General features: G+C 32.7%; 1 protein-coding gene across 4 annotated transcripts; it reads left to right on the plus strand.

Annotated features, from left to right (window-relative positions):
* The first annotated feature begins 8,634 nt into the window (after positions 1-8,634).
* Positions 8,635-15,702, plus strand: LOC141724267 (DAR GTPase 2, mitochondrial). Of its 4 annotated transcripts, XM_074526338.1 has the most exons (10): positions 8,635-9,138; positions 9,358-9,459; positions 9,978-10,055; positions 10,503-10,653; positions 10,836-10,906; positions 11,347-11,443; positions 12,250-12,452; positions 13,858-14,011; positions 14,581-14,638; positions 15,476-15,700. In XM_074526338.1, the coding sequence occupies exons 1-10, from the start codon at positions 8,977-8,979 to the stop codon at positions 15,477-15,479; spliced, it is 1,080 nt and encodes a 359-aa protein (XP_074382439.1). In that variant the 5' UTR covers positions 8,635-8,976; the 3' UTR covers positions 15,480-15,700. The 4 variants fall into 4 exon arrangements, 3 of the variants coding, with proteins under 3 accessions (XP_074382439.1, XP_074382438.1, XP_074382440.1); XR_012576572.1 differs by having other exon boundaries at positions 8,639-9,138; positions 13,858-14,638; positions 15,476-15,702; XM_074526337.1 differs by having other exon boundaries at positions 8,639-9,138; positions 13,858-15,702.
* The last annotated feature ends 576 nt before the right edge of the window (positions 15,703-16,278 follow it).

The following is a 16,278-nucleotide window of genomic DNA, read 5'->3' on the forward strand; positions in this document are numbered from 1 at the left end:
CATTCTGTACTTGAGGTTCATATCGAGATCTCCAGTTTGTTATATAGAAAACTGACATCTTGATAAGTATAATGGGTTATCGAGATCTCTTAGTTCTCTATAAGTGTCTTTGACTTGTCGAGGTCTCTGAGTTCTCTATAAGTGACTTGGCTTGTCGAGGTCTCCAAAACTCTACATGTATAAATGACTTGTCGATATCTCTGAGATCTCTATATGAAAAATGACTTGTCAATATCTCAGAGATCTCTATATACATTTTGACTTGTAGATATCTCTGAGATCTCTAATGAGAAATTAATTTGTCGATATCTCCAATCTTCATATCTTCATTTTGACTTGTCGATATCTTTGAGTTCTCTATATGCAAAATGACTTGTCGATATCTCAGAGATCTCTATAAAGATTTTGACTTGTAGATATCTCTGAGATCTCTAATGAGCAATTGACTTGTCGATATCTCTGGGACTTCTCCATAAGCCAATTTGGACTTCTCGATAAGTTTATTTAAAAAATAAAATCCAGAAACAGATTTCTGAAAAGCAATTTGGAATTTTCGGATAAAAATTGCATCGTAGGTTTCGGGTTAATGGGTCTCCACCGGGTCGGTGAAGAACACCACCGGAATTCTGGATGAAAACCAGAATCCGGCGGGTCTCACCGGAATCCGGTGATCCCTGTTTCTGAAAAAACAGCACCGTTTGGTGTGGTTTTTGCTGGGTTTCCATTCCTCACAATATCAATAACACATATCAATCATTAATCGATCAGATGCATCCCTGAAACTTCATCTCCGGCCAAATCAATTCAAAAACCAGCCAAAAACCGATTTGCTTAATTTGTACATGAAACTTCGACTTTAATATGTTAAATTAAAGCTTATAATGTGTACAAGTTAAACCCTAACATCAAACATAACTCAGATTAATCAAAATAAATATGAATTAATCAAAAATTTCTTAGAACCCTAACAATCGGGTCATGATTTCTAGCAATAGACTGATGAAATTAATGATGCAAATCAATCATATATCATCATATGAAGCTATACATATCATCATATGAAACTATACATATCATCAAATCAAACAAATAACCCAAGAATCAAAAATCCCCAAATTCGACATAAACCCTAAAAATCGAAATTTAAAATCTATGAATCTACGCATGAAATGGATGGCATAAACAGAAATTAGAGATCAAGAGCTTTAATTTGGTTACCTATATGACAGTTTTTGAACCAGAGAATCACCAGAAATCTTGCTTTGATTCTGCAGCTTCGATCAAGAACCCTAACCCTAATTTCTAAATTTTCTGAATTTTATTATTTTTTAAGGAAATTTTTAATTAAATTAAAATATTTATAATTATTGACAAATACCCCTAATCTTAATTTAAGCCATAATTATATTTTTTAATAAAATGAATTAGCCCTTACTTAATAATTTATGGGGAATATTATTAAAATTTTAATTTTAAATAAATACAAAATATATGTCAAAATTTTCCAAAAATGTTAATAATCCAAAAATACAAAAATATAAAATTTGTGAAAGTACCATAATTTCGTAAAAATATAAATGTGATTTTTGTGGGCTTCGGAGTACTCATAGGGGTCCAGAAAAATTATTTTTTCATAAAATGAGATATTTTCTAAATTAATTGGATGTTATGAAAATCAATATGGTAAATGTCGTATTATGAAAAATGAGGCCAAATGCTCTACACACAATAACAACTATTCAAATTCAATCTTGATAACATAATTTTCAATATAAACCCATTTATCACGTAATAAAATAGCCGAAAAATAACTCGAACCACACTGGGCATATATTGCACATAACATATAATATTTTATGATTAATCATAACTTACGGTGTAATAAAACACATAATACTTATATAATATAACACAAAATAGTCGTAATTTTCCGGTTCTTACAGATAATGATGGTTCACTCCGGTAAAAGAGATAAATGACATGACATATCTATTAGTCCGATAAGTCGTAATAGAAGCAACAACATCACCAAATTTTTGATAGGCCATTTAACATCTCAGATCAATCTATACAAGACACTTCAAACGATTATCTTCATCAACTTGGGTCCTAATAAAATATTTAGACCTATGTAACTAGTCCAACCCCGCTTGGGCATCACTAATTTCAAACATTTTTTTCCTCTCATCTCTTATCATATTCCTATCATGTTGAGCACCGCAACCAACTTTATCATTACCTCCATGAATGTTACCAATGACTATCATCACTTGAAAAGTACAAACCCCCGAACCATAAAGAGTTTTAATCAAACTACAGGCAACGATGTTCATATGTCTTTTGCATTGTACCAAATTCATCTTTCTAGGGAAACGAGACCGTGATTGTGTACCCACTCAAGACTAGTTATCTCCCAAAGAATTATATTCTTTTGTTAATTCACATACATTCCCACCTTCCACTCACTTTTCGGAAGAACCTCTCAACGCCGTTTAGCTTTACTACTTTCATCAACTATACTTTTCCCAAAAGTATACAAACATATAGACGATCATGTATATCTTTTTCTTGATTACACGTATTGGTCGCTTGAATATTAATGGCAAATTCATTTTTTAAAGCATAAGCTCCAAAAAATTACCGACTTCATCCAAAGTTTAGAACAATTGATTCATACGAGGAATTCCATTACCATCCACATTTTCATGCAAATTTGTACTCTCTATATTATCATCTTCATGCTTACCCTCAACATTATGATTTCCAAGCTCATCATAACTTTATAAGTTTTCATCTTTCTCAACATCAACAAAATCTTCATATAAATTAATAAACTCTTCATTTTTCCAATATTATCTACAAACTCATCATTATCAACAAATTGAGAGGTTCTAGGTTTTTCACTCATACTTAAATCATCAAGATGTACCCTCTTTTTTTCTCATTTTTACGTTTATGATACGTGCAAATAAATTATCCGCCATGACAAGTAAAAATTAAAGAGAAGAAATATACCTTAGATTTGAGAGAGTTACTTGAATTTCTTTCAAAAATTGCCTAAACTTGGAGTTTTTTGGGGAGAGTATTTTGTGTGGTTGAATTGAGCAAAAATGAGGGAGGAAAGGGGACTGTTGGGGATAAGGGATTATGCCCTAACGACAGACAATATCAGCGGTCCGTTGTTAGAGACAAAAATGTAATTTCTCCGTATCACGAACATTGCCCGCAATCTTTGTAGCCATTTTTTTAATCACAGTCGTTGGATATGTGTGCTGCCCGTATAACCATTTTCTTAATCACAGCCGTTGGATAATTGATCTAACGGCTTAAAAATTGTTTGTTGCATAACACATCCCTAGCAAACAGGGATCGTCCCATTTTTAAAATATGGTAAAATAACAAACAAACTTGAAAAATAGTACTCACTTTGTTCCGTTCAATTCACTACATATTTTTTGTCGAACACTCAGACACATATTTTAAGATGAATATAAAATATATTTCCGTAATTTATTTTTTAAAATTTTTTTTTTCTGGATTAAACTTTAAATATTAAATTTTTATTCAAAAGAAAAAAATTCCAAAAAAAATTATATAACTATATTTTAGAGTTGTATTAAAATATGTGACGAATTTCCAGTCCCGAAAGGGCAAACCCGGGAGTAGTATGTTTTGTAATTTTAAAAAAAAATATTAACAATATCGAAGATCCTGATTCATGAGCACCCGCGACGCGTGTCACCAACCGCCATTCCAATTTAAAAATGTTAAGGTAACCATTTTGTCCAATCATATTTATCTCTCTCTGTACAATAAAGCAAACTACTGCTTAAAAATAAAATAAAAAAATAACATTGTATTGGAATCTTGTAGTATCAGCAGCTCAAAGCTAAACAACAAACAAAGATACAAAAACTTTCAAGAAAAAGGTAATCTATACTCTAAAGATTGTTCTTTTTTATCATTTATCTATGTATATATCTTGTGTTAGATGTTTATTTTGAAGTATAGGTTCATGGGTTGACTTACTTTTTGCTGTGTTTGATTTATCAACTGTAAATTTTGAAACTTTTAATGGGGTTTGTGTAAGTTATGAAACTTTTGATGGGGTTTGTTTGGTAAAGGATTAAGGGGTTCTTGATTTGTATGCAAGTTTTGATTAAGTGTTTCGAAGTTAGATTGAATAGGTTCTTGATTTGATTTTATTTGGTTGTTCTGGTTTTGGGGTTTTACAAGTTGTGATTTTGATTTGTGAACTTTTTGTGCTGGATTGTTAAGGGGCTTTTCTGTTTTTGAGATTTGTTGTAAAAATTTATAGTTGAAAAAAGTGAAATTTAACCTTGGATTGAACTTAGTTGTACTTGTATATAAGCAATTTGATTCGTTTTGCTAATGAGATTGAGCTATTTCGCGGTGGTCTCTGAATTCCAGTTAGATTCATGAATTTTGTAGTTATTCATCTGAGTCCTTTTTGGTAATGGAAAAATATGACTCGCAATTGGTAGTTGGTACAAATCAATTTCATATTAATTAATGGCCTTCAAGTTATATGTGTTATTGTTCTGCTTGAATTGTTTCGGCTTATTGTTTTCTTACTGTAATCCATCTTATACAAGTCCAAACGTCTCTTTACCGGAGAACACTTGCATTCCCATGTACAATACTTAGTATAGAGTGGGCTTATAGATAAGGAAAGGCTTATATCATTTAATATTGTGGAGTATGAATTAAGGAATACAAATAAGGTGTACCGCTATAAGCTACTGGCTGTTAGAATATTAATTAGTAATCTGATACATCCTTTTTTACTTCCACCTCTCAAGAAATTCTACATCATCTCTAATTCAACGCAAGCTTAATAGTTGTATTTCCCATGTTGTAAGGATTTGGAATTGCATCTACTTATAACTCTATCTCTTGGGCCAAAGCTGTCTGCATTTCTTAAAATAATCTCCAAATATGCTTTTTCTTTACTCTATTCCAAAGTCATGTCAATACAATCTTAGTGTTAAAATAAATTTCATGCGCTAATCATTTCAAGAAGCAGTTGCTACCTGATATATTAATAATTAATTGAGCATTTGCTTCAGTTTGACCTCATATAACTGATGTTGCAATAGATGGTATCACTGGACATGTATAAGAACTGTGATTGCATTTTCAGTGAGCTTCTGTATTTCCTAATTTTCCCTAAATGAGAAAACGACTCAGACCTAGTTATGCCAAGGTTTGATCGCTTCTTTTTTTGATTTAAATCCTATAATAAGAGTTGGGCCTTCTAGTTTCGTATGCTGTGAAGACCATAACTTACAATATTTTGGGCAGAATACTCTGATCTTTAGGTAATTCTTGTAAGTTTATAGTATGTAGTGCAGGAAACCTAGAATCACATACTACATGATCATAGTTGATTGTTTTATTAACAAGGATATTTCCATGTACTACATGATCATAGTTGGATATTTTAGAGGCTCACCTGTTCTGCTATATAGACTTAGATTCGCAAAATAATGTGATCTGTAAATATAAGCATTTGTTTGGATTTACAAATGGTGATCTATGGTAGAGGAAAAGAGATGGCGAAAGAAGCGAACATATCTGTTTACTCTGTTAGAAGTATAATTAGAAGGGGGATGGCTGTTATATGTGGTGCTATGGTGGGTAATAGCTTGTGATATTGGTGATTAAATTATTTCAAATGGCGCAATGTAATCATCTTAGTGACAAGTGAGTGCTCCTGTCCTCTTTGATGTCACTATCATAGAATTTTGAGTGTTGATCACTGATTGGAACAACATAGAAGTTCATGTTTCTATTTTGTAAAAGCTGTTTGTAAATGGTTCTACAGTAAAAAGGGTCTTTAAGATTGATAATTGAGGGTTCAAACTTCAATCACCTTTCCATAAGGTGTTCTCCTATGCGGCAATGATTCCATGTTGTTCTGTCTAGATCCATTTTACTTTTAAAAGCCATATTTCACTTAGGAACTGCTGTAAGTAATATTTTCGAGGGACATGGACTCTTTAGCTGAGCACAAAAAGTGTTGGTTATATACCCAAATCTGCGAAATGTTAAGATGTTAGTATAGCTTAGTTTATTTACGTAAGAAACTGAATCGCTTGGCAGACTTCAGAACTTGATTTTCAAGTGATTATTGTTCTTATATGATTTTTACTCGTTGTGGAGTATCAAGGAGCATCTAAATTTTTTGTCGTGATTCTTTCTAGACGCTCATTTCATGTTGGACCTACAGTTCCTCATCTTTCTGTTAGATTGTACTGTCGTTAGGTTCCTCTGATACCAAATCAAATTCAAATCCTGTAAAAACCTACACATTGTTTCACCAATATCCCCAGATGTGATGTATATCTTCTAATCTTACATATATTTTATCCTGTGGTTGTAATTTCACTGGTACATACTAGAGTGAAGAATGCATTTAAGACCAGGTACTCTGAGGGTATTATCTGATTCATGTCAGATAGAGGAGATTGCTGTTGTTGAAATTAGGACTTCTAAAGAGTGGAATGAGAAACTTCTATGCTTACATAATTTTTTACAAGATATTCATAGCTGGCCAGACTACAACATCAAATAAGAGCACCGTCAAATGAGCCTGTTCCATCCAACTCTACTTTTTTGCAAAATGTTTCTAGTGTTCCTTCATTTAAAGAACAAGAATACGACTTTATTTGTGCTTGTAATTGCATGATTTTTCCTTTGACATGATACCGATATAGTATTTGCAGGAGCATCTCTTCGTTATATGGATAAGAGACAATCTGGAAAGGAGGCTGCTGAGGAATTGACTCGGGAGTCACTAATTGCCTTATCTTATTCTTTACCAGATAAGGATAATTCTCAGGATCTACCTTTTCCAAACAAAGGCAGTGACAACGAGGTTGCAGATATTAATGATGAAAAAGCTGAAAATATTAGGTCTGAGCTGATCTCAATTTCGTATGCGGAATTGCCCGACATTAACACCCCGCCAGTTTGTCCAAGAGAAACCAAAGCTTAAGCGCTTAGCCTGGAGCAGTAATTTAAGTTACAGTTACTATATGTATAAGCAGTACACACATGTTTATGATGTTGTTTTTTATCTTGAAGATATGCTGACATGGATTTGTGTTCTGTATGTGGATGATTACGAATGAGCCTCTCCTGGAATTAATACAGTAGAAAACAGTTTAAGTTTTTAACTTGTGAATAGTGTTACTTAGTTGGGGGTCTGTTTTTTTATCTTTTGTTGTACTTCTGTTACAGCCTAAACTTGTTAACATACTATGCTTGCACTAATCTAATTGTTCCCTATGATTGTTTCCAGGCGTATTAGAAGTATCAGTACCAATGTTTTCTAGCGAAAGGTTAGTCATAAAGATCCATATCTCTTTGTAGACATGCCGTCGATCAGACAGATAGTAACCGGAGTTTTTTTGTTCTTTTGTTTTTTTGTTTTTGTTGAGGTTTTAACATTTTTCCTGTTTTCTTGTTTCAAGAAAGAGACTATTCTTGATATACTATTTGTTAAAAAATTTTAAGTGGTTGGCTAATTTCTTTTGACAGTTTTTTCTTGTTTCACCTGACTGTTCTTGATAGATTGGTTAGATTATTTTGAATATAGTTGCGCTTACCTTGTTGCTTTTGGTTGGTTGGTTAGATGGAAGTGTTTGATAGAAGTTTTAAGATTATAACGAGCACACAATTTATTCATAGGCGGTGCTCCGGTAGTAATTATATAATGTCTTGGTTGCTCTTGAATTGATTTACCCATTTGTATGAAGAAAAAAGTACTTTGGACACACATTATCCATGAGGTATGCTGTGCTCCAGGAGACGGGAGTAGTCTGTTTTTACGAAGTGTGTTGATTGTTCCATTTAATATGAATGAAGTGGTACTCTGGGCACAGATTACATATAAGTTATGCTGTGCTCCAGTTTTATTCATGGAATGTCTTGATTGTTCTGCTTTTCATGATTGAAGCAATCCTTCTACTTGTTAATGGAAATGAGAATCGAAAATAAGATGTAAATGTGGACGAGAATGAGGGAAATGAGAATTGAAATGGGTATATGGAAATGAGAATGATTTGAAATCAAATATGTGATTTATATGAACTCAACATTGGGTGTCTCGTTCCATCCGAATTTTTTACAATATAAAATGTTTTACAAATGTGCGATTTACAGAGAACTCAACGATCTGTATTCTGTATAAGTTAAATGGTTTCATCTTCGGAATCCTCGTCGAGTAATCAGCTTGAGGATCGTAATTCATTGTATTCAAATCTAAAATTAAGGTTGTGTTCACTTGGGGAGAATGATACAGGGGAGAATGGAACGAAATTTATGCTATTTTTTTGAAAAAATTGGATGAAGTTTTTATAATTTTCATTATTTCATTCATTCATTTTCAAACAATTTAAACTAAACTTATAACTCATGTGTTTTGGAGGGAATGATCCATTCTCCTTCCACATCATTTTTCATACAGTTTTCATCATAAAAAATTTTAACTCCCTCATTTTTATTTACTATAATTTTATATATACTCTCCGTCTTCATATATTTTTCTTGTAATTTTCATTACATTCATTCCACATTCCATTCTTTCATATGAACACACCCTAAAGCATCTTGCGTTGGTACTGCAATAGAAGTAGTGTTTAAGATTTTGAATAATTTATCAAAGCATATGTATTTTTTTCTTCTCAAGATTACGGTCACAAAATCTAAAAATTATGTTTTGTTTTACTTATTTTGTTTTCAGAATATAAAATATATGCTCTATGGGTTGTAAATAAAAAAAGTATCCACACCTCCCTAAGAACAAAATAATAAGATTAAAAGAAAAAAAGCAAAAAAATATAATTTTTAATAAAAATGTAAGTCCCAGAATGTTGATTTTATAAGTATATACTAATCTTTTAGTGTTAAATAGTAGTAGTGTGTACATATGAATCAAAGGCGGAGTGAATGGCGGGTAGAATAGTTTTGAACATAGGGAAAACAATAAAGAAAGTGGTGGAGAAAAAAGGGTCAAGCTGGTGGTACACTCCTCATATGGCTGCTGCTTCTCGTGCCATTGCCAATCGAATCCCATTAGTTGACATTGTTGTTCAAGTTCGAGATGCTAGGGTACTTTCCTCCTTCCTCCTCCTTTATTTGTACATAACATGCTTGACCAAATGCCTCAACCACTGAGAATACATACATACTTGTCAAAAACATTTAATTCAATGTGCTGTTTGTTTCTGCATTTATAATACATTCTCGCCTCAAACCCGGACAACCAAATTCTGATTCTCATTTTATAATTATCAAAATATGGGGAACTGATGAAAGTCTTACTTGTAGATTCCATTTTCATCAACATTTGAACACCTAAATGTTTCTAACTCTTCTAAGCAAATTATACTTCTTAACAAGATGGATCTTGCAAATCGCTCTCAGACAAAGGTAATGGCTTCTTGTGGTATTTACTTGACCAAGCACACACAAACCCTTATTTGATTATCTATTACTCATTTTAGATTTTTATGCATACTTTGGTACTTTGGGTGCATGGGAAGTGATTGAAAAAATGGGATAAACAATGGAAGAGAAGTTCTAAAAACTTGATTTTTATTTGAAAATGAGTCCAGGAAATTGTTAAGGGCTGCATATACTTATTAATTGTATTATGAGGAGTTTATGTATTTTTCTGTAATGGACTGCTAAAACTTACAGTTTACACAAATATTCTGAATCCATGCTAATTCCTATAGTGTACATTTTTCTTCTTTTCTAGTTGCATGAATTCACATTATTTTTTTTTATATCCATTCTTACATAAATACATGCATATATCAGCTCTTGTGTATTACGTTTAAGTATTTCTTTCTTTTCCTTTTTTATGAAAAAGGTGATGATGCTACGTATTGCCCTTATTATCTGCTTATTCCTTTTATATTTTTCCTCATGTATCTTTATTTCAGAAGTGGACGAGGTACCTAGAGGAGCAAAGATATGTATGTTGTGAAGTCAATTCCCATAATAAGGAGAGCATCAAGGGGGTAATTTTATATATTACATGTCTATTAAAGCATTCACCAGTAGGAATCTATGGCAAGCCAATTTAGCCGGTGTATGATTTCATGATGAGACTATTTGCAGTTCTTTTTTGTTTTACCTGTTTTATATTTGTGTGCTCAACAATTTTACTCAGTTTAAGCTTATTACGAGTTTATCCACTTTCATGTATCATTTTATGCATTCACACATCATCTTTATTTTCTTTATGTTCATTTCATTCTCAGCATCAATTTGAAGATCAAAACTATTTTGGTGGACAACAGTCTATACCTTCTTTTAATAGATAAATATGTCGTAGTAGGACTAATAATCCTCGCCCTTTTCTTTAGTGAAGAAATTTACAACTGTTTATTGATTTGTACAGCCTACTTTTTGTTCACTTGTATTTCTGGTTTCATGCAATAACAATTAGTTGTGCAATGTTGCAGTTCCTGAACTTACTACAATCTGAAGTTAAAGAACTGAAAAGGAATGGTCAGTCTAGCCACACCACAACGGTTATGCTAGTTGGAATTCCCAATAGTGGCAAGTCCGCTCTGGCAAACGCATTGCATCAAATCGGAAGGATTAGCGCGGAAGGTATGAGATCATTTGTGCAATATAATTGTTATAGAGGAAAAGCTATAAATGATCATGTTTTTGCATTTATATTTGTTATTTAATGTAATAAGTAATATGTTATATGTATATCCTGCAATTGTAAGTAGATGTGAGTTTTTTTTTCTAACATTATGTTGTTTTACTTCTTACGATTGCTGAAGAAAAAGGAAGGTTGAAGCACGCAGCTGTGAGTCCAAATCCAGGGGAAACTAAAGAGATTAGCAGCTTTAAGGTTCTAACCGTTATGATACAGCCAATAAAATACACTTGCACTAAAATAGAGACTCTTAAAACACTGATACATATTATACAAAAGCAAATTGTTTTTTTCTCTAGCACGTCGAAGTTAAAACTCCAGTATTTGTCCATGTAATTGTTTCTTGTCATTCAAGTGGAATATGAACTCTGAAGTTGGCGTCTCTGTTTAGTTCATAACTCAAATGTGTATGTGCTACCCTATTTCCTGGAATAAAAAGGAAGGAAGACTGGAGTTTATATTGCATGATACTTAGTATGAGCTGTTTTTTGTTTGGTTTTCTGGAAATATTACATTTTTCAAGGTTCGCAGTAGCAAGCAAAAAAAAATTGCACGATATTGATTGTAGTATTCGGCTTGAAACCTCAACTTTTAATATCATCAAGTTTATATGGATTCCCCCCTTTCAATTTCAGATTGCTAGCCATCCTAACATCTTTGTCTTAGACACACCTGGTGTTTTACCTCCTGATATAATTGATGATGAAGTGTGCTCCAAATTAGCTTTGACAGGTGCGTGTTAGTACAGTATCTCCATCACTTCCCACAAACTGATCTTAAAAACTGATATGCTGTTCTTGTTTTGTTGTATCCTTGTAGTTTGGTGGTTTATAAACATTAATCAACTTAAAAAATTAAGGAAAGCTACATGGATTCTTGACCTTGACCTAAAGTACTCATGTCCTGACACTAGAACAGGGTATAAGTGATTGCTTCTTTTAATACAGAGTACTGATAATGTGTTTTAGTTTTAACGTGAATATTTTGCATGATAATGGAGTAACTATATTAGGCATGTCTCATAACGTGTCTGAAAATAATTATCTGAATTGATATGTTTAGCAAAGTAGGTCCATGACAAATCATATGCGAATGCTTGATTAGTCAAGTAAACAATAATTTGCAAAGTATCACAAATTGGAAAAACCAAAATGATAGTATAGATGGAAATGTAACTTGTTGTACTGCTCTTCCTTCTTCAGTTTAAATTGAAACTATACCATATGCTAGATTATAGAGAGAAAGAAGAGAGAATCAGTTGGGTAGAATATAATTTTTATTCATATCACTCTAAATATTACCATGAGGAAAGGTCTCTTTTATAGAACAAGTATAGATATTACTGTCTAGAAACTTATTGGTAAATAACTTATTGCTAGAACAGAAACTAATGACGACTTGTCTACACACTGCCTACGAGGTTCATACAACGTCTTTACAAGCTGCATACAAGCTCTTTATTATTGATACATATTGTAATAACTATTTTATTTCACAGTATTTATTTCACTACTGATATTTGACAGTTCCTGATGCAGGAGCTATAGCTGACAGTCTAGTTGGGGAGCTAAAACTTGCTCAATATTTTTTAGCTATTCTCAGCACAAGCGAGGAGTACAAGAAGTGGGTAAAATTGCCCAGAATTAAGACAAAAATCTTAACAGGTGATCAGCAAGGAAATTATTCTACTGTATCTGAGGGTAAAATGGGACCTAAAAAGCACGTACCAGATCACACACAAGTATGTGCTCTAATTAAGGATACTGGGAGCATTTTTGCAGTGGTTGAGTTGGCTAAACTTAATATTCTTTTATTTAGAAATTTATGATTGCTCATTATCTATAAGATTATAATCGTGCCAAACAAACATGGGCTATGCCTATTAGCTAATGGTTGTGCATTGGTATTTCGGCAACCTAACTGGAATTATTTAGGTTAGCCAATATCAAAATTATTTAATTTCTACTACCGGACTACAAACCAAGTTATTTCTGTTATATTACCGAACTGAAAATGGTTGGGTTCGAATAGAACCAAATGCACACACCTAATGCCTATGAAAGAAGAATTGTACACCCAATCCCGTGGTTGCTATAAACACATTTATATGAGGCCTATGCCAATATAGTTACTACCCATAATAATTTCACAAGTTATTTTAATGGTGTGCTTATCCACAATTATACATTCTTTGACATATGAGTCATCATTTGAGCTCAGACAAACACAAATCTCACCCCCCAACTATAATAATTCTCATATGCTTGTTTCGGGGATTCCACATAGATTTCTGTACAAATTACCTTTCCAGATGTTTTATTAGGCGAAAACAGTTTTCTTCCTTGTGACTGTCTGACCATTACTCCGTTACTGTTGGATGTTTACAAGCCTTATTTTTCATATTGTTTGCTAATATTTCACACTTGCCTATGATATTATTATATCATTTTAAGACATTCATGACTTTAATAATGTCAATGTTCTTTACATCGCAAAAGTGGGTCTAAAAGACAATCTCATACACTATTCTGGAAACATCTGTAGTTCAAAAACGTAATAATTGTTCCGAAGGGTTCCTATTTTCTATATATCTTGAGTTTTCTTTGTATACAATGATTAGAATTTGGTATGATATTTATCTGTTATGTTACATACTTCCCTTGCATATTAGAATTTATAGCTGACTAGTGATAGTCCATGTATAGTAACGACCAGAAGAACAAATGATTAAGAGTTTGATTTTGCAAACTAATTTAGCATCCAGTATTGTGTGCATGCCATTATACCTTGTTTGTCATTAAACCATTATTTTTTGGAGTCTATAAATTGTTGTCACTTGTATATGTTAACCCTTGCTCAGGCATACTACATCTTCATTTCTCTAATAACATTATTTTAGAAAGGGAGAATTGTGGCTTAAAGAAGCATTATAGGTTTATGTTAGTTATAATTATGGTATGAGTCGGGCAGTTAATTTATTATGTAATTACGCTACTCTTGATTGGGCATGAACTAATTTTTCGGACTCTCATATCTTATTAAACTCGAAAAACTGTTATAGTTTTGTATCTTTCTATAAATTTGATACTATTATGTTTTACTTGTCAACTTAAAAATATCATTCTTGTTTTTATTTTTTCGTTTAGGACTCTATAGTGAATGATGTACGTCGAACGCTCTTTGAGACAGTATCATCCTTTAGTGAAAATCTGGAAGATGGGGAGAATTTTGCAGAACTCTACAAGCTACACCTTATGGGACTCCATAAAGCTTTCCAGGTGGTCCCAGGAATAGGAATAGGTGAAGATGTTGACCATATAGTCAGTAGAAAGCTACTTAACCTCTATAGAACTGGAAGGCTTGGTCATTACACTTTAGACCAGCTCCCTTCTACTTTTAACTGATCCTGTCAATGTATAGTATGTGCAACTTGTCTCTTCATTCAGCAAGTGCTAAAAAAGTTTTTATCTATTTTAAAAATATATTAAAAAGACCTTCAAAAAGAATATAAAGTATAATACGAATTCATAGGATATAAATTTTTTGAAAGTAATGCATGCAATTTTGTGATGGTAATGATTTATGAAAAATGAATTAAGAGGCCTATCAATTGCATATTTGGAACATTTCCAACTTAAAGCTCATGTGAGCTTATTGGATCTGTTAGGAAACCTCACTTCTCACAGAGCTTTTCAACTTGTATGATGATAAGTTGGAATTTGGTAAAAACGTGTGTGTTTGGGATGTCCGTTAAGTAGCTCATATGGGCCAAAAGCCATTTAGACTTATTGAAGTATGTTTGGCTTCCTGAGTGTAGTAAAGCGAGACTTACTTTTTTACTTATCTTTCCTGAATTCCCTAACTCGTAGCCGCTCTATCCGAAATCTCCGTTTCTTCTACCGTGCTTAACAAAAGGAATCGCATCAGGTAATACTCAATTCCAACTTTTACTCTCTACAAATTAGTGTCATGATATATATGATGTATGTATTAGCAGCTTATGTATGATTAATTGTCTAGGAGTGTTATTAGTCATGATTTATGTAAATGCGGGGCTCGTTCAGTGATTAGTCGAATAACTTGCATGTTGTATACTACTAATAAACTAGTAAATTTGGATTTGTGGAATTCGATTAGCAAATTTGGACCAGGAGCTGCTAATTGGTTTCACATAAGAGTTGTTGATCCTCTTGTTTTAATGCTTAAAAGGTACCAGAAGATTGGTGGAAATCTATCACTCTACCTCACTCTTGCAATTTGCATTATATAGTGAGAATGTGAAATTGGGATTGTAATTGTGTTGTAATTTACTAATCGATGACTTTTTTAGCAGGATTGATGTACGTAGCATATTTTGGCCCAAAACAGATACTTGGATTATTACATGACCTAGAGGCGTAATATAAATATTGTCACTGGTTTCTTGAGCAAGGACATTTTATAACCTTGAACGAGTCGTCTAGAAAAATGTAAAGTGGCGTCTAACATGGTTTTAAAAATTGCACAGCAGTTAAGGTGATTTGTAATTACTTAACTGCTAGTTTAAATGAAAAAGTAGCTTCAATGGGTTTAAATGGCATTTGATGGTTAGTAGTTACTTTAACTGCTAGTTTTCTATCATCACATACAAGTGGATAAGTGTGAAGCATCCTCTTATGAGCATGGCTACGAGACTTGTTCTTCCTGTCCTGCTTAGCATGTTTTCATTATAAAATATTTTTTTACAACGGAGTATATTTTATGGCTGATGTTTTTATCTTATAGGTGAAGTTTACAGCAGAGGAGCTCCTAAGGGTTACGGACTTGAAACAGAACATTCGCAATTGGACAGTCCTATTAGTTGTAAATAATTTTTACAACCGAGTATGTTGTACGGTACTGATGTCTAGCTGATTTAGATTATTTTAATTGGACACTGTTAGTTTTCCTAATAATACATGTGGAGCTTTCTTAATTTCACAAGATACATATTCGGACGCCTTCAGTACAAATTCATTGATAAGCAGTTGCAGTTTAAAGTAAATTATACAAACGCCTAATATAACTTATAAGTATTCATTTACGTATCAATACTTATTCATTCATTTCATTTTAAAACATAATAAATAAATGACATAATACCCCAAACGGGCTTCAAAGTTCCTGCAAGGATGATCCATACCGAAAGGGAAAGACTTGTCATTTGGTATTTGGTTGGTTCAGAAATCTTTGTCCAGTCCAACAAGTGTGTGAACTCATGTTTAAAATATTTTTGAAATATCATGAATTTGAATTAAAATCTAAACTTAAGTTAAAAAGTGATTAGCAAGCATAATCTTGAGGTTAATTAATAATGATATCTACAAAGATTTGGGAGCATGGACATAATATAATATAAAACCTGTGATCGACCAAGCTCTTTTTCATCACATAGAAAAGGGTAATTTGGTTGAAATTTTGTTGGCAAATAGGAACCTGATTCAATTCAAAGAACTCAACTACAGTTCCATCACCGGCATTTGTAAAAACTGGACCCTACAAAATCAGTATATAGATACTTAAACTCGACAGTTGTAGTTTGATGATTT

The sequence above is a fragment of the Apium graveolens genome, chromosome 5 (genome assembly GCF_009905375.1).
Source record: "Apium graveolens cultivar Ventura chromosome 5, ASM990537v1, whole genome shotgun sequence".
In the NCBI taxonomy this organism is placed as follows: domain Eukaryota; kingdom Viridiplantae; phylum Streptophyta; class Magnoliopsida; order Apiales; family Apiaceae; genus Apium; species Apium graveolens.

Coding starts and splice junctions, on each gene's coding strand:
- LOC141724267 (XM_074526337.1), top strand. CDS start 8,977: ATGGCGGGTAGAATAGTTTTGAACATAGGGAAAACAATAAAGAAAGTG. Junction 10,056..10,502: donor ATAAGGAGAGCATCAAGGGG/GTAATTTTATAT, acceptor GCAATGTTGCAG/TTCCTGAACTTACTACAATC. Junction 10,654..10,835: donor CGGAAGGATTAGCGCGGAAG/GTATGAGATCAT, acceptor CGATTGCTGAAG/AAAAAGGAAGGTTGAAGCAC.